A 22,740-nucleotide genomic window follows, 5' to 3' on the forward strand; every position below is an offset into this window, starting at 1 on the left:
TAGCAATGAAAATTATGGGCTCGGCTGTGGTCATGAGATGAGGAAAACCAGTATTCACTGGCAAACCGGAACAATTTTAGGTTTATTCCTGATTTCTTGGGCTAAAAGGAAAAACTGGCTGCTAGGCTAGCCTTTCTCCAGTCCATGGTTGGAAGACACCTTCCTAACAGCCCTTCGAGATAGGCCAAGTTAGAAATGAGACCCCAAAGGAAATATTAGAGCTTTACTATATTGATAAAGGCAATAATAACAAAATCTTGAAAGCCTGATGGGTGTTCCCCTTTCTCTTTTATACCAAAGAGAGTGGGGGCATGGCTATCTTGAGTCTCCTCGTCACATTTTCCTGTTTTCCTGGGCTAGAGTCGTGTTTTATTAATGGTGACCTCACATCCTCTTGACGTGCAAAGGGAACATTCCTGCCACAGCATGCAGCAGCCCCGTGGAAAGGAGGCAGTCGAAAAAGAGCAGGCAGAGAGCACCGTTTGAGGTTGGAAAGCAATACCTTTGATGCAGAGCAGAAAAGGAGGGAGGGGGGCTCTGTGGTAGAATGGGCAAGGTCCTATGTCCCTCTTCTCAAGGAAATTAGTGGAGAGTCCTTACCAAGAGGGGGGAGGCAAGAGCTTCTATACGCTCAAAACTAAGGTATAATTCATTAAATCAAAATTGATCAAAATTAAAATTGATTTAGAGCCAGGGTAATATAATTTTAAACTGCAAAGAATTTCCTAGCAGCCCTGTGAGAGATTTGGGCTGAGGGAGAGGAACACCCATCCACCCAGTGTTTTGTGCCTAAAGGACACCTAGACATCATAGTCCAGTAATGGCGAACCTTTTAGAGACTGAGTGCCCAAACTGCAACCCAAAACCCACTTATGCATCATAGGGTGCCGGGTGGGAGTGGCCCATTGGGTGGGTGTGGCCCATTGGATGGGCGTGGCTGTGATGGTAACAGCAGACTGGGTGGGACTAAAAAGTTCAATCAATTAATTCCAACTTTGCAAGATTTTGTTTTTCCACGAGAAGTTGAAATTGACTGATTGATTGAACCTTTTTTTTTTTTTTTTTTTGCACATAGCAGTGGAGGCCTAAAGCGAAAAGGTTTTATAAAACCCAGCTGAAGGCCTAGGACTGGGGCGACGGCGCGCGTGCCCATAGAGAGGGCTCTGAGTGCTGCCTCTGGCACCCGTGCCAAAGGTTCGCCACCACTGTCATAGTCTCTTAGTTTCAAGCCTGGTACTGTCACTACCATATCACATTTGTTAAGCTGCTCAGAGTCATTGACTGAAATGGGTGATTATAAAAATTGAACGAATGAGCAAGAAACACTTGCAAGACTAATAGCTTTGTATCTTTCCCCCCTTCTCATACTCCAATGAATGGGGGAGGCCTCTGTGAGCTGCTTCTGACTATTAACTTGTTGTTCTGGATCTTGTTGCTCTGGACCAGGGGTCTTCAAACTTGGCCCTTTTATGACTTGCGGACTTCAACTCCCAGAATTCCTCAGCCAGCATGCCTGGCTGAGGAATTCTGGGAGTTGAAGTCCACAAATCATAAAAGGGCCAAGTTTGAAGACCCCTGCTCTGGGCTTTAAAAAATGTTTCTTCCCTTTTAGCCTAAGTAGTGGCTCTTGAATATCTTCATCCACATCCCCTTCCTTACCCTCTATGCCTTCTCATATGTTACACTGTTATTGATATCAGTGTGGCTCTTAAGTTTAGTTTTTGAATCTTGCCGCTGAACAAAATAAAAAAAATAAAACTATTTGCTGCACGAAGCCAGGCCTAATAGAAGGTGTTCACTTTAAATCCACACTTGGATTCTTTTTCACGGGTGGGGAACGATGGCCCTTTTATGACTTGTGGACTTCAACTTCCAGAATTCCTGAGTCAGCATGGGAGTTGAAGTCCACAAGTCCTAGAAGGGCCATTATTCTCCACCCCTCCTTTAAATAAAAAAAATACGCTTGGATAAGCATTCCAGAACAAGAGGTCACTTGGGGAAACCAAAAGGCAAAATGAAAGAAAATCAATAACTTCTTGTTCCGTTTTTCTTTCATCTAGTGAAAAATTATATATACCCAGCCTTCCCCCCTCCCCCCCTAAAAACCTGTCTAGAATCTACTAAGTTAGAAAGATTGACATACACCAAAAAAGCCCCTACCATCTCTGATCCATCCCTGCAGAAACTTGCTGATCTAAACGCAGCATAAGGATGATTTATAACTTACTGGACGTTCTTGTTTGTACAGCAAAAAAAAAAAAAGATTATTCTCACAGAAAACATATCAATTGCCTTTGAATAGCAAGTTACTAATTAACAACTCAACTGAAGATGAAGAAGAGACCCACTTGGGAAATCAGTTTCTCACAAAAAAAAAAAAAAATGGAGAATGTTGTTGCAAAGTTTGTGTTTTTAAAATCTTTACTTGTTGTTGTTGTTGTTGTTGTTGTTAGTTGCGAAGTCATGTCCAACCCATCGCAACCCCATGGACAACGTTCCTCCAGGCCTTCCTGTCCTCTACCATCTTCTGGAGTCCATTTAAGATCACACCTGCTGCTTCAGGGACTCCATCCAGCCACCTCCTTCTCTGTCGTCCCCTTCTTCTCTTGCCCTCCATCTTTCCCAGCATTAGGCTCTTCTCCAGTGAGTCCTTCCTTCTCATTAGGTGGCCAAAGTACTTGAGTTTCCACTTCAGGATCTGGCCTTCTAAAGAGCAGTCGGGGTTGATCTCCTCTAGGACTGACCGGTTTGATTGCCTTGCAGTCCAGGGGACTCGCAGGAGTCTTCTCCAGCACTATAGTTCAAAGGCCTCAATTCTTTGTTGCTCAGCCTTTCTTATGGTCCAACTTTCACAGCCATACATTGCAACTGGGAAAACCATGGCCTTGACTATACTATATTATTATATTAACATTAACATTAACATTATATTATATTATATTATATTGTATTGTATTGTATTGTATTGTATTGTATTGTATTGTATTATCTTTACTTAGGTATATTGAGATAATGTATAAATCTTAAAAAAAGGAAGAAACTGCCTTGATATTACGGGGGAAATGAAATTAACGCTTGTGGACTTGAGGGATCTTCTAAGGCAGGGGTCCCCAACCCCCGGTCCATGCACCGGTACCGGGCCATGGCATGCCAGCAACTAGTCTGCCCAAATAAGCAAAGCCCCATCTGCAGGATGCAGGCAGCATGCAAAACCACGCATCCCCCGGTCCGCAGAAGAAACTCTCTCCACCTAACTGATCCCGAAAAGTTTGGGGACCTCAAGTCATAAAAGGGCCAAGTTTGAAGACCCCTACTATAACATAAAACAAAACTAACCAACATGAGCAACCAGTTGTGTTAGACTGCAGGTTTCTGCTGGGTTTAAAAGCTATCATTCTATGCAGCTGGGGATTATTACATACAGACTGATGCTCAATCATTTCCTAAAAAGGAATAGTTGGGGTTAAGCAGCAATTTTCAATTTGCAACCAAAATTGGGAAGGTCACAAATGGGGATCATATGACCCTGGAAAGCTGTAACCATCCCAAATATATGCTGGTTGCCTGAATTTTGATCATGTGACCATAGAGATGATGCAAAGGTTGTAAGTGTGAGGACTGGTTGTAACTCACTGTTTTCAGTGCTGTTGGAACTTCAAAAGGTCACTGAACAAATGACTTTAAGTCCAGGACAACCTGTAAAGACTGGAGGATTGTGTTCAAAAGAGATACCCAGGATTGCCTTAATTAGCTATATTCTAAGTATTTGCATTGGGGAAAAGGCTAGGGCCATTGGTAGCTGTCCTTAAAGCAGTGCTTCTCAATTATTTTCTGTCATGCCCCCCTAGGAAGAAGAAAACATTTTGCGCCCCCCCCGCACGACTGTCTATCCAATCGGGTCCTTTGCGTGTGTCATGTGCGTCCAATATGACAGTATTTGCCGAGGTCAAACAAGCCCCCCTTTACGGAGCCTCATGCCCCCCCTGGGGGGCCCGCCCCACTATTTGAGAAGCACTGCCTTAAAGGCAGCCTGCCTACATTTCCCAATTTTCTGCCTGGCTTTCAATGGAAGAGTATGAGATACCAGTATATTCTAAGCCAGGGGTCCCCAACCCCCAGCCCACTACCGGGCCACAGCCTGTTCAGAACTGAGTGAGCATCCGTGCGCAACTCCAGTTGTGCAGGCGCTGATGTACAAAGTTCCATTTGTGCTTGCAGCGGACACTCACACAGGTGCTCACATTTGCAGCAGGCACTTGCAACTCCATTTGTGTGAGTGGCAGCTGCGTGCACCTTCTGTTTACACACACACCCGCCAGCCGGTCAAGAAGGAAAGGTTGGGGACCACTGTTCTAAGCCAGAAGTTCATCACACTCAGAACAAGGAGAACGAAGAAGTGTAGCTGAGGACTTCAGGTTATTATCTCTACAGCGCTGGCAGATGCTTTGAGGATTATTTATTTTATTTATTTATTCAACAAATTGATATGACCGTCCAACTCACACACTCGGGCAGCTTGTTAACATTAAAAATCCACCACCTAAAAAGCGTAACCCCCCCCCCCACACACACACCTGTTCTCAAGAGACCAATGGGGAAAAGCTTTTTTTTTTTTTTTTTTTAAGACAATCCTTGTTGGTTCAGCAGGGTGGAAATTATATAGATCTTTAGGGCACCAGTTTGGGAAAGCTGATAATATGCACATCCTGCCTTAAAACACAGGAACCCTATATCAGCATGCCTGGAAGAGGGGAAACGCTTTGTTTTATGACCAGAACAAACCATTATGTCCTGACAATTCTGCCAAGCCATTTTTGGCCAGTCACCTGACCTGTTTTATTCTGGGTTTGGGAGAAAACAAAATCTAGGGAGTGTGATCAGGCACAGTTGGTGCACTTTGGCCCCTCCATCCTGTACGCAGCTTCTCGTGCAGCACATCCCACCAGCCCGTGCCCCCCCCACTTCCTTCCTCCCCACCCACCCCTGACACGCCTTGGTTCCTTCCTTCATTCCCACCCCCCCAGCCATTCAGCCCAGAACAAAGCAGTTGCATTTGGACCCCCGCATAGCAAAAAACACTTAAAACACCCACATTTTTAACTAGTCTGACGCAATCATCCCAAATCTAGATGCTCTGGGTACATTTTGCACCTTCTTAAGATAGCTTCCATTTGATTCAGCACTGCCCTGCTTATGTTCGCCTTCTCAATTGAAGAAATTATCTGGAAATGGACTCAGTTCACTCTATGAAAACTCTTTCACAAATCAGCTCATACTTTTCTCACCTCGCAAGTCACGGGTATACAGATAGTCCTCAATGTACAGCCATTTGTTTACTCCAGGGGTAGGCAACCTTGGCTCTTTTATGACTCGTGGACTTCAACTCCCAGAATTCCTGAGCCAGCATGGCTCAGCATGGAAACCTCTCCCTATCTCTTCAGCATGGCTGGCTCAGGAATTCTGGGAGTTGAAGTCCACGAGTCATAAAAGAGCTAAGGTTGCCTACCCCTGGTTTAGTAACTGTTTGAAGTTACAAGGCAGGAGGGGGGAATGACTTATGACTGTTTTTCTCGCACCTATGAGCAGCGCAGGATCCCCAGGGCCTGTGATCCAAATTGATTCATATTTAGGACAGTTGCAGCATTCCAGGATCACGTGACAAGGCCTTTTGAGACCTTCTGACAAGCAAAGTCAATGGGGAAAGCAGATTCACTTAACAACCGTGTTACAACTGTGGTGATTTACTTAACAATGGTGGCAAGAGATTTTGGGCTCTATTGCAGTCGTAAGTCAAGGACTACCTGTGCCAGTTTGCCTAGTCATCATCCTAACCCCTGTTAATGTTCCAACCAACTGCCTAACATTGCACCACAGGTATAAATCCAAGGACAGGGCTGACTCAGACCCTCCCTACTTTCCTATGCAGAGAAGCATTTCGTAACTTTTTTTAAAAAAAATATACTTTATCTTTGTCCTGATGTTTCGCTTCCTTCCGATTGTTGAAAACTCTAAGTAGACTCTTTTCCTGTTTGTTTGCACAGCAGCCCTTCTAGTTCGGCAGCTGGAACAATAGGAAAAGATAAATACAAGTCATCAAATATAACTGTTCCTTTGAAAACATTAAGTTGAAAATGAGTGGATAAGATTCCTGCCTTGTCAACCACTGGGAATTGCCCTGCATTAATGAAACTCAAATACTTTGGCCACCTAATGAGAAAGAAGGGCTCACTGGAGAAGAGCTTAAGGCTGGGAAAGATGGAGGGCAAGAGAAGAAGGGGACGATAGAGAATGAGGTGGCTGGATGGAGTCACTGAAGCAGGAGGCGTGATCTTAAAGGGACTCCAGAAGATGGTAGAGGACAGAAAGGCCTGGAGGAACGTTGTCCATGGGGTCGCGATGGGTTGGACACGACTTCGCAACTAACAACAACAACAACAAAGATACTAGGACAGTGATGGCGAACCTATGGCACGCGTGCCAGAGGCAGCACTCAGAGCCCTCTCTGTGGGCACACTTGCCACCACTGCCGCCAGCTCGCGCAGGTCCATTAGGCCATTGCTGGCGTCTGGAGTGGCAGCCCCACCCAGCACAAAGGAGGCGAAGCAGCTGACTAGCAAGCTCGAGCAGAGGTGGTAGACCACGCCCCATGCGCTCGCTGGCCTGTGTGTGGGGGGGCTGATGGTGTCAGGCAGCAGCCCCCCCCGCCTCACCTTGCCCCGCAGTAATGGCACCCCCACCCTATCCCTGGCTCCTGCCCACTGCTCCACCCACCAGAGACCCTCTGGATTTCCCCCAATCCTACCCAGCCCCCACAGGCATCCTCCCCACGAGCAACATCAAGGTGGTCATGCCCACCCCGGCCATGCCCACTCAGTCTGCCGTGACCACCGCAGCCATGGCCACCCAGTGGGCCACACCCACTCCCCCCCAAAAGGCACCACAATGCTGATGTGGCCCGGGCACTTTGCGATAAATAAGTGGGTTTTGGGTTGCGGTTTGGGCACTCGGTCTCTAAAAGGTTCGCCATCACTGTGCTAGCAAATGCTTGCATATCACCACATCTCGACTTCTGAGCCCCAACTTTGCAACCAAAGGATGAGAAATATCAAAAGCAGTGAGCTTCTCCCTGGTAGAGCTATATTAACATCCACATGTGAAGGTCATTCCTTTGTAACCTACAAGGAAAAAGTTTGCCCCATCCAAAAACTTCAGAGGCCTTTTGTCAATCCAACAAATCATTCGTTTTACCCATACTGAATACTTTACCGCCCGAAACTGGAATGTCAGGTGTTCTAATCCATTTTTACTATAGTTCTGGGGCAAGCTCAGTCTGACTAAAGCTGGAAAGATAAAGAACATCTGAAAAAAAAAGCCTGAGATGATTAACCCCTCCATCGCATGTGGTTCAGAACATAGCAAAATGTGTCACAAAAGTCTACTGAGAAAGTTGTTTTATCCATGTCGCCCGGCCAATTAAGACGAGGCCAGCGGCTTCTTCCATACCAGCCTTACTGCTCCTGCAAGAATTATTTCCAAAATGCCTGCATCAAAAAAGCACAGAATTCACCCTCTGGGCACAAATAAACCACTGAACTCAAGCAGAGTAATTGGGAGATCTCAGTCTTCACCCATTTATCTATTTAGTGAGTCATCTCTCTCTAACGCACCCGAGTCTTATTCTGTTCCAGTCCCTTAAGACTGTCACTGCAAGGAATAAACGAGACTCATTTTTCTTTTTCCTATCTATATTAAAGGTTTGGATTCTCTCCAGCACCTTCAAAGAAATGTTTAAGCCATATTCTGCAGGATACAGACATCTACAAAAAGAAGCAAAGTTATCTTTCTGTATAACCCCACCACCACCATGAAGAAAGCCTCCAGAAGAAAATCCCACTTCTGTCTGAGTGCAGAAGTCAACTGTAGATCCTAACACTTGATCATGGAGGCCACTCAGTGTGACCATCATTCATTCAATTGAAATTTCTGGTATCTGCAGAGAAGACTAACTCCATGAAGCCTGGCTGTGATTTGGACACTACATACAGCAGTGCTTCTCAACCTTGGAAGCTTTACGGTATGTGGACATCAATTCCTACAATTTCCCAGTCAGGAAAGCATCAGGACACTGATGAGGAGCCCAGGCAATAGATTCTGTTGCATCCAGACACAACGAACACTCCAATAGATACAGGTAATCTTTGATTTACAACTATAATTGAGCCTAAAATGTCTGTTTCTTAAAGTTGCCAAGATTGGACACCAACTTGATGGTGTCTGCCACATACCTTCCCTGCCTAGACCATCAGACTCACAAACAGGTAGTGCTAACTCCACCAAAGCCTGGGACAGCAGACACAAGGCTTGAGCATGTTGGGTGTGTTTTGTAGAGCTGTTGGGGCTTTAGATTTATCATCAATACTTTTTTTTTTTTTGCAAGACCTGATCAAAATCATGAGAAAACCAGTACTCTGGATCTACCTGTAAGAATGAAGATGCCATCGTGATGTCTCACCTTGATTTTATTCTGCTACCTTTGGATTTTGCTATATGGTCACCGTGTTGCCATTGATGAAGGACTTAGTCAAAAAAATAATAATAATCCATGTTTGCCATATGACATTTTGGGGCATTATGGATTCCCAAATGGAGACGTGTTCTGAGTTGGCTAGCCATGGTGTCCAAGGGATCCTAACTGAATCCACGTCTTTTTGGTTAGGTGGACTTTCAATTACTTTGGGACGTTCTCATAGCTGCCAGTCCACCAGCTTTTTTCAGGAAGCTAGTGGTGCTGTATGGACAATGTTTCTCCTGTACTGTGCATGAAAGCCACAGAGAACAAAAGAGATGGCGCCAAGTCTATTTGTTCACACATACGCACAAACGCATAGTTAAATCTGGTCTTTTGTTCCACCAGCGTTCTCATCCTGTCTCTTTAAATGCTTGATGACAACATGCTATATAAAAGGAGGCCCTGTTAGGGTCAGACTCAGTTCTTCCCATACAAATCTCTGCTGACATCATTAATCATCAGGAACTGTGGCAGCCAGGAACAGGCTAATGCAATGCCCCCCTCTGTATGTTTGGTGACTACATCTCGCACTACAGCAAAGCCAATGGGAAGAGATTCTTGAAGTTTGAATTTATTGTTTTCAGCTACGTGAAACTGTCTACTCCTGCTACAGGAAAATAATAACTGCCAGAGGTCTGGATTTGAACGTAGCAAGAACCCTTGGGACCAGCTGAGAAAGTTTTGGAAAAGGAGCGGGTTAAGATCTTTGCAGGATTTTAAAATTCAGAAAGAAAAGCACTTTGGTCACAACATGGCTAAGATACAAGTCACTGAAAAGACGAAAAACTGGTTCATTGATGTTGACCTTCTGGGGGGGGGGGGATGCCAGGATGAGGAAAAGCAAATGGAGAAAAATATGAAACTCAGTGGAAAAAAGGAGAAGGGGGCGTCCGCCCTCCCCCCTCGATGGCCAGACACTATAAAAGGTGACATTGAGGTGACCCTGCCTGGTGGATTGGAAGGAAGCAACATGAAACAGAGTGCTGATCCATAGAGTAGTAGTAGTAGTAGTAGTAGTAGTAGTAGTAGTAGTAGTAGTAGTAGTAGTAGTAATGTTGGAAGGGACTGTTGAGGTCATCTAGTCCAACCCCCTGCTCAGGCAGGAAACCCTATATCATTTGGCCTTTTTGGCAGCTGCAGCACATTGCTGGCTTGTATTTAAGTGATTGTCCACTAGGACTCCGAGATCCCTCTCACAGTTACTACTACTGAGCAAGGTACCCCCTATACTATACCTGTACATTTGGTTTTTCTTGCCTAAATGTAGAACCTTACTTTTTTCTCCATTGAATTTCATTTTGTTAGATAGCGCCCAGTGTTCCAGTCTGTCCAGATCCTCCTGCATCCTAAGCCTGTCTTCTGGAGTGTTGGCTATTCCTGCCAGCTTGGTGATGTCTGCAAATTTGATGATTTCCCCATCTATCCCTTTGTCCAAATCATTGATGAAGATGTTGAAAAGCAGTGGCCAAGGGCTGGACATGACTGAATGGCTGATGATGGCAATGGAACTTGCAGATCAAAGCTGAACACTTATGGAAAAAGAAATCTGCTGTTGCACCAATCACGACTGAAGCCTTCACAGCAATAGGACTCCTTTGATATTTAGAAAGTTTAAATTTACCAGACCTGAACCCCCTAATTTTACCGTAACAACAACCAACACTGCTTAGATTTGCCTAATCCTCAGACGCTACCTGGTTAGGACGTTTATGTTTCCACCAGTCTGTGTATTGAATTGTAGATTACCCTTATAATAATAACATTGATGCCAAAATGAAATTTATTTTTGAGAAAACCTGAGGAACAAGTTTTTGTTCAGGTACAGATTCTCCCTGGTTGTCATGGCACCAGCAAAAAAGAGTGTTTCTGTCTTTTAGGGCAGAGTTCCCCAATGTTTCTGGCTTTGCGGACAGGTGTGTGTGTGGGGGAGGGGATGGTTCCACATGAATGGCGTGCGCACAGCTCCATTTGCAGAAGCAATGTGCACTCGCATCTGCCGCTCACTTGAATGGAGTGTGCGCTCGCCCACTGCTTGTGCAAGTGAGGATGCATTCGTGCGTGCATGCTTGCCGGCCATTTCCACAGCCCAGCTGTAAGCCTCTCAGGGCCCACTAGTGGACTGTGGCCCACAGGTTGGGGACTCCTGCTTTAGGGGTACTAGTAACTCTAAGTTGCTTTCCCCCCAGAAGTTTTCCCCTATTTGATCATGTCCCAGAAGTGCCAGACAATTGGCTGAAAATTCTGGACTTCAGAGCCCATGCACTATACTGAAAAAAGTATTCTGTAACAGTGTTTCTTGACCTTGGCAACTTTCAGATGTATGGACCACACATTAGAAAGTTGCTAAGATTGAGAAACACTAGCTTGTAAATTAGGGATGAATTCACCTGCCCGAGTCACCTGGAGCACTTTTCTGGGCAGATCCCTCTGCTCTCTGAATGCTAGAAACAGCTCCAGATTAATAATCCACCCACCTCCAACTAGGGCAGGGGTAGGCAACCTTGGCTCTTTTATGACTTGTAGACTTCAACTCCTAGAATTCCTGAGCCAGCATGGCTCAGCTTGGAAACCTCTCCCTTTCCCCTCAGCATGGCTGGCTCAGGAATTCTGGGAGTTGAAGTCCACAAGTCATAAAAAAGCCACGGTTGCCTACCCCTGAACTAGGGAGTCATAACTTATAACTTGGTTTTCCCCTTTTTCATGAAGGTCATACTAACAGCATATTGCCAACAGTAGAAATTTAATTGGAGAAAAGAGATCAGTTTGGAAAAAAAGGGGGGCAGAGAATTCAGGAGTCCCATATGTCAAGCTGGATGCAATCCAATCTGAATTTTAATGACCATTCAGGATTTTTGCCCTATCAATTTCAATCATTGTATGCTACTTCAGTTCCCTGGGTCTCACTCATATCTCCATTGCTTCTCCAGTGAAATTTCAACCTCTGGATATTTTTCTCTTACCGTCCCAGCTGAGGTTACTTTTTGGCAGCTGTTCTGCCTTATTTCGTCCACTTAAAACAGTGGTTCTCAACCTGTGGGTCGGGACCCCATTTGGAGTCGCACAACCATTTCACGGGGGTCGCCAAACAACGCAGTCCGCCATTTTTTCCCCCTTTTCCTTAGCTGTGCTACTCCCTTTTATTCTATTGGCTGTTGAAAGCCAATAGAATAGACTCGCTTGAATAGAGTCTAATTCTATTGGCTTTCAAAAGCCAATAGGAATTGTCCAGGCTGTCTCTGCCCTGCTGAGCCCGCCAAAAGTCCCATTCTGCAAACGCTGCTGCACCAGTTGAGTAGTCCTCGACTTACGACCGGTTGAGTAGTCCTCTACTTACGACCGGTCGGGGGTCGCGGCATTAAAAAGGTTGAGAACCACTGACTTAAAAGCTTGTTGGAATTGTTTTAAGTCTGTTCTACAGAAACAACAGAAATGTTGAAGGGCTGTGCTTTGTGAACGGGACAGCTCGCGAAAAGAGGGGAATAGAAACATACCCATGGCAGAAGCTGGGATAAAAATAAAGTGTAGATACAGATTTGAAAAGCCAGAAAGTAAAGGGAAAGAATGAAACCTAGGTAACAGTTACCAGAAAGAAATCTTGTAGCATATAAGTATAAATCAAAAGAAGGAAAGGCAATTACAGGGATACTACAGCTGTGTCTTTAGTTCAGGGCAAGTGAGCGAACCTGCAAAATGCAAATGTTATGTCCTGTTCCAGTTTAGTTTCTGGTCAAATACATTCTGAATTTTCAGTATCGTTTTTTAAAAAAAAACCAGTCACTTGTTTCACCAGAAAAGGAGATGCAAAGGAAGAAAACAAGTAAGAATCTTAGGCTGTTATAAGATGCATAAAGTTTGGAACTACAACTGCCACAAATCATGCCTGCTCTGGATCTTAATGGTGCTTTTGATCCCAAATATCTGGAAGGCATCAGACTGCATATTCCTATTCTACTATATTACCTTCAAATCTTGGGAAAATTATTATTCGAGCATGAAAATCCAAAGATTAAAGAATAGAAAAGATAGATAACTACTAGTAGGTAGGTAGGTAGGTAGGTAGAGTAAAAATAGAAAACTAGAAAAGGGAATTGTTTTATAACTAGAGTTAATCAATGAAAAAGATTGATTAACTGATTGGTGCAGGGGTTAAAAGCACTAAATGAGAGACCAGGAGACTGTCAGCTGCCCTGTTGTCCTACCACAGTCTGAAACCAGTGGGCTTAGTCCTGCTCACTCAATCTTCCTATCAAGGCAATGGCTGAAAAACGTTGCCAAGAGAACTGCTGAGACTTTTGTCCACGTAGTCACCAAGACCGACTTGAAGGAGATGAGAAGTGATGAAAGAGCCAGAAATCAATAGATGGCGACAGATATAAAAAGGAGGCAGGAAGCTTTAAATAAGCAGTCCTTACCACAATTTAACCCAAGCTTTCCACACTAAGCAAGACAGTTGTTAAGTGAGTCTTGCCCAATTTTATGACCTTTCTCATCACAGTTGTTAAGTGAATCACTGCAGTTGTTAAGTAATAACGTGGTTGTTAAGGGAATTTGGCTTCCCCGTTGACTTAGCTTGTGAGGAGGTGATCACAGGACCCCCCAGAGACACTGCCACCATCACAAATATGAGCCAGTTGCCAAGTGGCCGAATTTTGATCCCGTGACCCTGGGGTTGCTGCAACAGTCATGAAAAATGTAAGAGCCATTTAAAATGGTTTATAAGAGCCGAGGTGGCGCAGCAGTTAGGGTGCAGTACTGCAGGCCACTTTAGCTGACTGTGTTCAGCAGGTCAGCGGTTCAAATCTCACCGGCTCAAGGTTGACTCAGCCTTCCATCCTTCCGGGGTAGGTAAAATGAGGACCCAGATTGTTGGGGGCAATGTAAATATATATATATATACATTGCTTACTGGTGTACACCGCTTAGAGAGTGCTTGCACTTAAAGCGGTATATAAGTCTCATAAATAAATAAATAAATAAGTCACGTTCTCGGTGCCACTGTAACTTCGAACATTCACTAAATGAACGGTTGTAAGTCGAGGAATGATGGCCAAACTATAATAAAGGCAAGCACAATATGGAAGAATGACCACAGGCTTCTATCGCAGGCACACCTTGGAGATATTGTGGGTTTACTTCCCGACCAAAATAAAGCGAAGAATGCAATAAAGTAAGTCTGACAACTGTTTTGGTTTCCTAGGGCATATAAAAGTTATATTTATGCTATACTGCTATCTATTAAGTATGTCAATAGCATTATGCTTCAAAAAAGTACATAACTACAAAAAAATACTTTATTGCTAAAAAATACTAATCATCATCTGAACCTTCAGCAAGTCATAATCTCTGGCCAGTGCAGAGTCTCATATATAAATATATATGTGTGTGTGTGTGTGTGTGTGTGTGTGTGTGTGTGTGTAGGTCTTTGGTTGTTCGGGTTTTCTCCCGCGTAAAATTGGAAATGTCTTGGCGACTCTCATATATATATATATATATATATATATATATATATATATATATATATGTAGGTAGGTCTTTGGTTGTTCGGGTTTTCTCCCGCGTAAAATTGGAAGTGTCTTGGCGACGTTTCGACAAAGTCCCATTTGTCATCTTCAGGCTGGTGTTTTCAGCTTCGTGCTTCGAGCAGCAATGTGTGGTCTTAGCTGTTTCTTCCTTTTAACTGCCAGTGTTAAAGGAAGTTAAAAGGCAGTTAAAAGGAAGAAACAGCTAAGACCACACATTGCTGCTCAAGCACGAAGCTGAAAACACCAGCCTGAAGATGACGAATGGGACTTCGTCGAAACGTCGCCAAGACACTTCCAATTTTACGTGGGAGAAAACCCGAACAACCAAAGACCTACATCCAAATACCCGCGAAAACCTCAGAATATATATATATATATTCGAACCTGGGCTGTCTGCATGTTAAGCAGCTGTGTTAACCTTTAGGTCACAGGCTCTTTCTCACTTTGTCAGGTGTGTCAGGGAGGGAATGATGTCACAGTTGCGACTGCTGCCTGTGGATGGCTCTAGTTTGAGCTGATACAAGGCAAAAGATTTCTTTCTCCCATGTTTGGGTCAACAGGGTGCATCAAAAAAAAAAAGCACTCAAGATATATATATTTGCAGGGAGCAATAAAACTGAGATATGCTTGTACTTCAGAAACACTTTGCCAACCACTTCAAAATGTCAACAATTACAGGCGACAACTCTAAATTGCACGCTCAGAAGAACCTGTCTTTAGGAATACAGGGAAAAGGATACACTAAATATCCACAGCATAGATTGCATGTGGAAACAATTAAGGTGCCTATCCAAATACCGTAAGGATATATTTAGCCTGTGTCATACACGTTAATTACTAAAATCCCAATGTGCATACTTACCCACAATTGTACACTCTAGTCTGCCATCCCCATAATTTCCATTTATACTTAGGAAGCACAAAGAAAACTATCAAATAGAAGCATTTGGAGGAAAAAATAGATTAGGAGACTTCTGGGCAAGGCTTTCAAAGGAAAGGCTTTCAAAGAAATGATGTCCTTTCTTTTTTTAGAGAATCCTATGGAGATTTATTTAGACCACATCACCATCTGCTTGCAACTCTTTTCCCATCACCTTTTATTTTCTTACTCAAAGAACTACAACAACACAGAAATCAATTAAGATGGATATGAAGCAGAATACATTTTGACAAGCAACACCATCAGAAGCTGCCCTTCCCAGTGGTCCAAATTAATTCTCAACTTATTTAAAGACCAACACACTACCACGGCAGAAGCCACATAAAACAGCCCACATAAAACAGAGAACCAAGCAACGGAGCAGGTTTTGCAAAAGCCCTGAACGAGAATATTGTAGCCGCCGATTCAATCCGGGCCGAGTTTTAGTGCCTCGAACCGAGATTCTACACCGGTGGAAAACCCACATTGACGAACATAAACCAACGTGCGGGGAAGGGAACTCCGGCAAACTAAACCCCTTCAAAGGCATTCATGCATTCACACGCACACAGGTGTTGCGTGCACTCAGTTGCGCTCTGCTCCACGCACCAACGCGCCCACGGCTTCCCCCAAATCACGCTCGCCAACCGCAGCGGGGGGCTCTGCAGAGCAGGCGAGCGGCGAACCAGCCGAGCCTGGAACTTCCCCGAAAGAGGCGCGGCGGGCTGGGCGAGAGGCGGCCGGACGCCCCAGGAAGGCGCCGAGGAGCCCCGCACGGGGCCTCGGGCGGGGCTGCCGTCCCGACTCACCTCCTTGATCTTCAGCCGCCGGGCGCGGGTGTCGGGCTCCTCGGTGCCGCCTCTGCTGCCGCCCAGCAGCGGGTGGCGGAGGCGCCGCCGGAACGCCGCGTAGTCGAAGCGGAACGGGGCGCGCGTCTGCTGCAAGGGAGGCGCCGAGGCGCTCTGCTCGCCGGGCGGGAGGGTCCGTCGGGAGGCCGGATCCGAGTGCGCTCCGGGCGGGAGCTCGGCGGGGTCCCGGAGGCGGCGGGAGGGCGGCGGCGGCGGCGCGGGCGGGCTGGCGTTGGCGGGCAGGTGGCGGGCCAGGCCGGCTCCCGGCGGGGGGCTGCGGGGCGCTTCCAGCTCGGCTCCGCCGTGGCGGGGCATGAAGAGGCGCTTGACGCGGGAGGAGTCGGGCAGCAAGAAGAGGGCGCCGAAGCAGAGCGTGAGCAGGCCCGAGAGGAAGAGCAGGAAAAGGAACTTCTGCGGCAGCCGCAGCGCCGACGGCGGCCAGCCCGGCCACTTCCGCGGCAGCAGCATGGGCGCTCCGCGAGAGCCGGCCAAGGGGCCCCCTCCGGCGGCCACGCAGCAGCACCAGGCGCCCCGGGCGAGGCGGACGGCTCTTCCGAAGCCGACGGAAGAACCTCGCCGGAGTCGCTTTTATCCCCGTCTCGGGCTTTGCGAGCGTCCCGGCGCTCGGCGACTTCAGCCGCGGCTAGTTAGCTTGACGCGTGTCGTCTCCCGTTCGTCTGAACTCGCCGCGCAAACGCCAGAGCCAGCCACGAGCGCGTACGGACCGAGAAGAAGTTCTCGCCGCCCCGGAGAAGCGGCTCCGGCGACTGGATGAGAAGTTGAGGAGTTGTCGGGTGAGATGCTCCGAGGGAGAAGGCGGGGAGGGGCGAGTCCTCTTCCTCCTCCTCTTCCCCTCCCTCCGCTTTGCAGGCACTTTGCTCTTCTTCGGGGACCCGGAATTCCCCTCCCTGCCCGGAATCTACAGCCGAAGCATCGCCGTCTTGCGACCGAGACCCCGGCCGGATAGAGGCAGGGCGGGGGGTCGGAGCGTCTCCCTCTGGCCGCGCCTCCCTGTCCTCCTCGGCCCGTCCCCACCGCTGCTAGCGGGCGCCGGGGGAGCCGCTCTCCGGCCGCTTGGGGCTCAGAGCGGGATCGTCGGCGGGTTCATGATGCAGCATTTCTGGAGGAAGAGCCGGAGCTGCTCGCTCAGCGCCAGGGGTCGGGGCGTGCCGCCTGGCGCCCCCCGCCGCCCAGCCACGCGACAGTCCCTCTCTCCATCCACGTCGGTCCGCCCCCTGCCCGGACTCAGCCCCAGCTCAGGCCGGCCCCCAGCGGCATCCTCGTGGCTTCCCCTCGCGGCTCCTCCCGGCGATACTCAGCCGGCTGTTTAGGGAGAAGCCGAGCATCCGCCTCCTCCCGCCGGCGAAGGGGAGGCTCCACCCAGGCGCGGGAGGAGGAGGAGAGCCACGCAGGGCGACACGCGGGAGCGTTCAGCGGCGGCCCCGATCCCGCCGGCCTCTCGGGAGGGGAGGCATCCCCGCTTGGCCTGAGGCCAGATTCGCCGGCCGGCCCCGCAGGGACGCCAGTCCGGGCCGGAGTCGGCTTTGAATCGTCCGCCTGTGGTTTTCTTTGGCTCCCCGATCACTCGCTTTCCGACTTCGGTGGCTCCTCCCCCCCGAAGAAGAAACGGCTCCCAACTTTTTCCCCTTCCTCGCTCATGGGGGGGGGGGGAGGAAGAGAGTCGGAAGCCGCGGAGAGGGTCCGGGGTCTCCCGCCTGGCACTAGGCTCCGCCGCGGCGCTGGGGAAGATGGGGGGGAATGAGGCGCCCCGCGCTCGGTGGCTGAGCATCCATCGCCGGTCTCGCTCGGGCGGGCGTCGAAGTCTCAGAAACCGCCCGCGGCTGGATGTCTTCTCCCCCTCCGCTCTTGGGACGCCCCCGATGGGCGAGCGCGGCGGGAGAGCCGGCGTGTCCTCGCCGCAGACGGCCAAGGGCTCCCGGTGGCCGTGAAGGCGCCGGGAGGGGCTGCTCTTTCCACCGGACTGTTCTGCGGAGGAAGGCGGCGGGCCTGATGGAAGCTGCCCCCGCCGGCCGGCCGGGCAAAGGGAAGGCGCCGCAGCCGCAGCCCCGTCTTGCCCTAACGCGCCAGCCCCGGGGCGCCGCTCTCAGGCGGCATCGCGTCCAGCAAGCCTCGGGCAGAGGCGACCGACGGCCAACCGCACCAACTGCAGCTGGGTTCGACTGCGACAGCGGCTCCGCCCCGCCTCCCTGTCCTGGCCCCGCCTTTCCCCCCCAAGCCCCGCCTCCGGCCGCCCGGCCTCTTCGCGCTTCTAACTCCCTTCAATGGGCCCGTTCCAGCCGGACTCCGCCCTCGGGGGCGGAGCTTCGCGGCGGGGGCTCTAGCGCCAGCCCCTCCTCCGCCCGTTTTTGTTTATCAGAGGCCCGGGGGGGGGGGGAACGCGATGGGCTACCGAAGCCGCGGTTCTGATTGGCTGGACGTGCTGCGGCTCGATGGAGAGGGAGAAAGGAGCCCGCGGGGGGGGGGAGGAGGAAGGAGGTCGTGGTAAAAGATGCTGAAGCGCTGCGGGAGGAAGATACGTGCTTGTTTCAACGCGTGGATGGATATTCTCTCCTCCCCCCCCCCCGTTAAGACCACGTGACTGTTAAAAACAGCAGCGCTGCTCGCTGCTCTTGAACGGCCAATGCATTTCTTGTGTTATATAAGCCTGCCTTGCCTGTCGGTGTCCCCCAAACGAATTGGAACTACGACTCCCAGAATCCCCAGGGGCTGGTCCCCCTGCTTGGGATTGCCACGGTTAGAGACCCCTGTTGCAAATCATTCAAATCTCTGCCTTGCACTTTACTCCCGATGACTCAATGGACACAGCCATGCTCTTGTCCTAGTAACAGTTCCAAACTGGTTACTAAGGGCTCTTCTGGACCTGCAGCTTTTTACTAAAGTCCGACCAACTAGTTTGACGATAGTAATCCAAGCCAGTATAACTACAGGTAGCGGTAGTCCTTGACTTATGATCACAACTGGAATCAGAATTTCTGTTACTAAGCAAGCTGGTTAAGTGAGTTGCACCTGATTTTACAACATGTTGTTAAGTGAATCACCCCAGTTGTTAAGGGAAAAGAGAATCTTATTTCCCAGAAGTCAACTGGGAAGTTGCAAATGGTAAGCATGTGTTCCCGGGACAGAACACGTAAATACATGCCGGTTGCCCAAATTTCGATGAACTGTAGGGATGTTGCAACAGTTACGCAAGGACCAGTTGTAAGTTACTTTTTTTAGTGCCGTTCTAACTTTGAAAAGTCGCTAACCAGGTGGCTGTAAGTCATAGAGTATGTGTATCCGTCAGGTAACCATAAAAAGAAAACCCACTCAGCAGCCAGCCACTATGATTTGCAGGAGGGTCAAACTACCGGCCTGTAGGCCGGACGCGTCACACAGAAGCTGCGCCCACTCCGTTGCCGGCAATGGCAAAACTGTCCCGATATGTTGTGCAATGTCACGTGACGTCACGAGTTTGACACGTCTGATTTAAAGAATTTATTAATTTTAACTAGGCTTATGTAGCACTTCAATCACTGATCAAAAGCTGAGCAACTTATAATAATAATAAAGTTGGAAGGGACCTTGGAGGTCATCTACTCCAACCCCCTGCTCCGGCAGGAAACCCTATACCATTTCAGACAAATGGCTGTCCAGTCTCTTCATAAAAACTTCTAGTGTTGGAGCATTCACCGCTTCTGGAGGCAGGTTGTTCCACTGGTTAATTGTTCTCACTGTCAGGAAGTTTCTCCTTAGTTCTAGGTTGCTTCTCTCCTTGATTAGTTTCCATCCGTTGCTTCTTGTCTTGCCTTTGGATGCTTTGGAGAATAGCTTGACTCCCTCTTCTTTGTGGCAGCCCCTGAGATACTGGAACACTGCTATAATGTCCCCCCTCGTCCTTCTCTTCATTAAACTACTAACTAGACATACCCAATTCCAGCAACCGTTCCTTATATGTTTTAGCCTCCAGTCCCCTAATCATCTTTGTTGCGTTTCTCTGTACTCTTTCTAGAGTCTCAACATCTTTTTTACATCGTGGTGACCAAAACTGGATGCAGTATTCCAAGTGTACTCGGAGGATTAACACAACTAAGAATTAGATCTAGATAAAGACCATACATGCATGAATTTAAAATAATGGCAAAATTATCAGAAACTAGGCTTACACACGCAATTCTATATGATTCAATGGCATGTAAATACAATAAATACATATATAGAAGCAAACAATTCCAGATGTGGCTGGTTTATGAACCTCACTGTCCATAACTGTAGGTGATGTTTCCTAGGGATGTTGTAGTGCACCACATTTGAAATGTCACATACAGCCTGTTCCTGGTTGAGCAGACTTGCTAGCTATTTATCCAATGAGCATAAAGGCAGAGTGGTGAGATCAAGCTTAATTCCTCTTAACAGTCCAATCCTGGATCCAACCAGGTATTTTAAAGCAGAAATAAATTAGAAATAAATGCTGTGACTTTCAAGCTAAAATAAACAGACACTTCAACTAAGGAGTTATTTGCAGAAATTAAAAAATGGAAACACAAGTCAGTCCATAAATAGAAAAGCTTGCTGACTGGGATGACAATGCACACAACAGAAGTTGCTATTTAAATGAAGAGTTCAAAATGATTCTAAAATTAAAGGTTTTTTTAAAGGATAGATCACTGGTATTAAGGTAAACACTAAATTTAAAATAAATAAGGTGGCTAATGGAGAACCCTTTTATGGTTTAAAGTCAATCCAGGAGGAATCTATATAAAATTCAAAAAGGGGTAAATAAAGGCATATTGTATTTGCAAAAGATGACTAGTCATGCCAAAAGAAGAAACATTAAAAGGGCAAATAAAAACTAACACCTTGCTGTGCTGTGAAATTTATTTTTAATGGAATGAAAAGAAATGCTTTGAAGGGAAATAAAACATAATAGACATTGGAGGTAAAAAACAACAACCGGGTATCTACAACTCCAGAAATAAACATGCAAAGAGGGAAACACAGTGTGATGGACAGAAATGGAGACAAAATAGTTTGGTTGAGTAATTAAATCTATTTGTGGATTTTCCGACTTCTTCTGTAGTGGATAATTCAGTGGTTCTGCTGAGAACCACTCTTTGGATACCATTGGAAGATGTTAAACGCAAGACAGATGGAACATAGGATCTATCATCCAGTCAGGCATACTTACCTGTTTGGTACATGAGAACATAAATAGGGTATCAAAGTCAGATCCAGGTAGATCAATTCTAAGGCAAAGGATCTGAGATATAGAAGATCAAACAGAAATTGCTGCTTTCTCTTGCTATATAATTGCAAATAACCGAATTTTAATGTCTAAACCAACCTCATTTATATCATATCGCAAATTTAGTAGAGATTTATCTTCAACCCAATTTAGCGTTCTCCCCACAGCTATCCGGCTAGGGAAATATAGAGAAACCCAGATACTGCCCCTGTGATATGGATACCATAGAAACTGCAACGCTTATTCTTCTGTACTGGGACATTCACCACCAGCTGATTACCCCTCTTTTATTTTAAATATCAGGGACACTCTGGCAGTTTTTATTTGCACTCCCTGCTAAATAATCAAGATAGATTTATTTCTCTAAAAGTAGGAATGTGTTGCTACATTATGTGTAAGCTTCTTTCACAAATAGTTGCTAATACGGTACAGGTAGTCCTCAAAGTATGACCACAATTGAGCCCAAAAGTTTTGTTGCTGAGGGAGATATTTGCTAAGTGAAGTTTGCTCCATTTTACAACCTTTCTTGCCAAAGTTGTTAAGTGAATCCCTGCAGTTGTTAAGTTAGTAACACAGCTGTTAAGTGGATCTGGTTTTCCCATTGGCTTTGCTTATCAGGAGGTCCCAAAAGGGGATCACATGACCCTGGGATGCTACCACTGTCATAAATATGAACCAGTTGTTCAGCATCCAAATATAAATCACATGACCGTGGGGATGCTGCAATGGTCATAAATGTGAAAAACGGTCATAAGTCACCTTTTTCACTGCTGTTGTAACTTCGAACGGTCACTAAATGAACTGTTGTAAGTCAAAGACTACCTGTAGTTTTTGTTAGGGGATAGTTTGTGTGTTATTCATTTTATCGATTGTACTTTTATTGGCCAGTGACTGAAATAAAGTTCTTTCTCTCTATCTGTCTGTCTAAACAGGGAACCTCTCTGATTCATATACTTTACTGCAGGGCTTTTCAACCAGTGGTACGGGTAGCACCTGTGGTACATTGGCACCTGGCAAGTGGTATGCGACCATCCTAGAAAAGTGGTAGCAGGGGAGGGGAATGAGCTGAACCGATGGCGAGAGATGGCTGGAGCTGCAGGGCTGTCGGGGCTCAGCGGAAGTGCCAGGATCAGTGCTTCTTCAGGACTGTCAGGGTTCAGCTGGAGCTCGACGCTGATCCTGGTGCTTCTGTTGAGCCCAGAAAAAGCGCCGATCAGATGGAATGTTGCAGCCTCTCCAGGGTCTTGTGATTTACATTCAGATGCTTGGCAACTGATTCATATTTATGATGGTCACAGTGTCCCAGGGTCATGTGAAGTGACCAAAACCTGATGCAACCACCCAGCAGATGGGGGGAATAAAAACCAAACACACCCCACCCCACCCCACCTCCCCTGCAAATCCTCAACAGAAATGCTCATAACAATGAAAACCTCGGATACGAGGAAGAGCGCCACCGGGTGGGCAGGCAGGTGTCTTGCTCGGCTGTGGCTTGGGGGGGCACTTTTTTCAGTGCCATTGTAACTTCGAACAGTCACTAAGCGAACTGTTGTAAGTCGAGGACTACCTGTACTTCATCACTTTTTTCCTTTTGGGGGGACTCATCAAGTTTTTGACACCTTGCTAGGCGACTGGTGGTA

At 47.2% G+C, this 22,740-nt stretch overlaps 1 protein-coding gene across 2 annotated transcripts in view; it reads right to left on the bottom strand.

The window, feature by feature from the left end:
- Window positions 1–18,044, bottom strand: part of MAN1C1 (mannosidase alpha class 1C member 1) — a 180,927-nt gene extending 162,883 nt beyond the window's left edge. The window contains exon 1 of one of the 2 annotated variants that reach the window (XM_039357248.1): window positions 15,820–18,044. In XM_039357248.1, coding sequence (XP_039213182.1) covers window positions 15,820–16,326 — 507 coding nt within the window. In that variant the 5' untranslated portion in view covers window positions 16,327–18,044. The remainder of the gene's footprint in view (window positions 1–15,819) is intronic. The other variant, XM_039357249.1, reaches the window with a different exon arrangement.
- Between the last annotated feature and the right edge of the window lie 4,696 nt (window positions 18,045–22,740).

The sequence above is a fragment of the Crotalus tigris genome, unplaced genomic scaffold (genome assembly GCF_016545835.1).
Source record: "Crotalus tigris isolate CLP2741 ecotype Arizona unplaced genomic scaffold, ASM1654583v1 scf7180000018884.865410, whole genome shotgun sequence".
Classification (NCBI taxonomy): domain Eukaryota; kingdom Metazoa; phylum Chordata; class Lepidosauria; order Squamata; family Viperidae; genus Crotalus; species Crotalus tigris.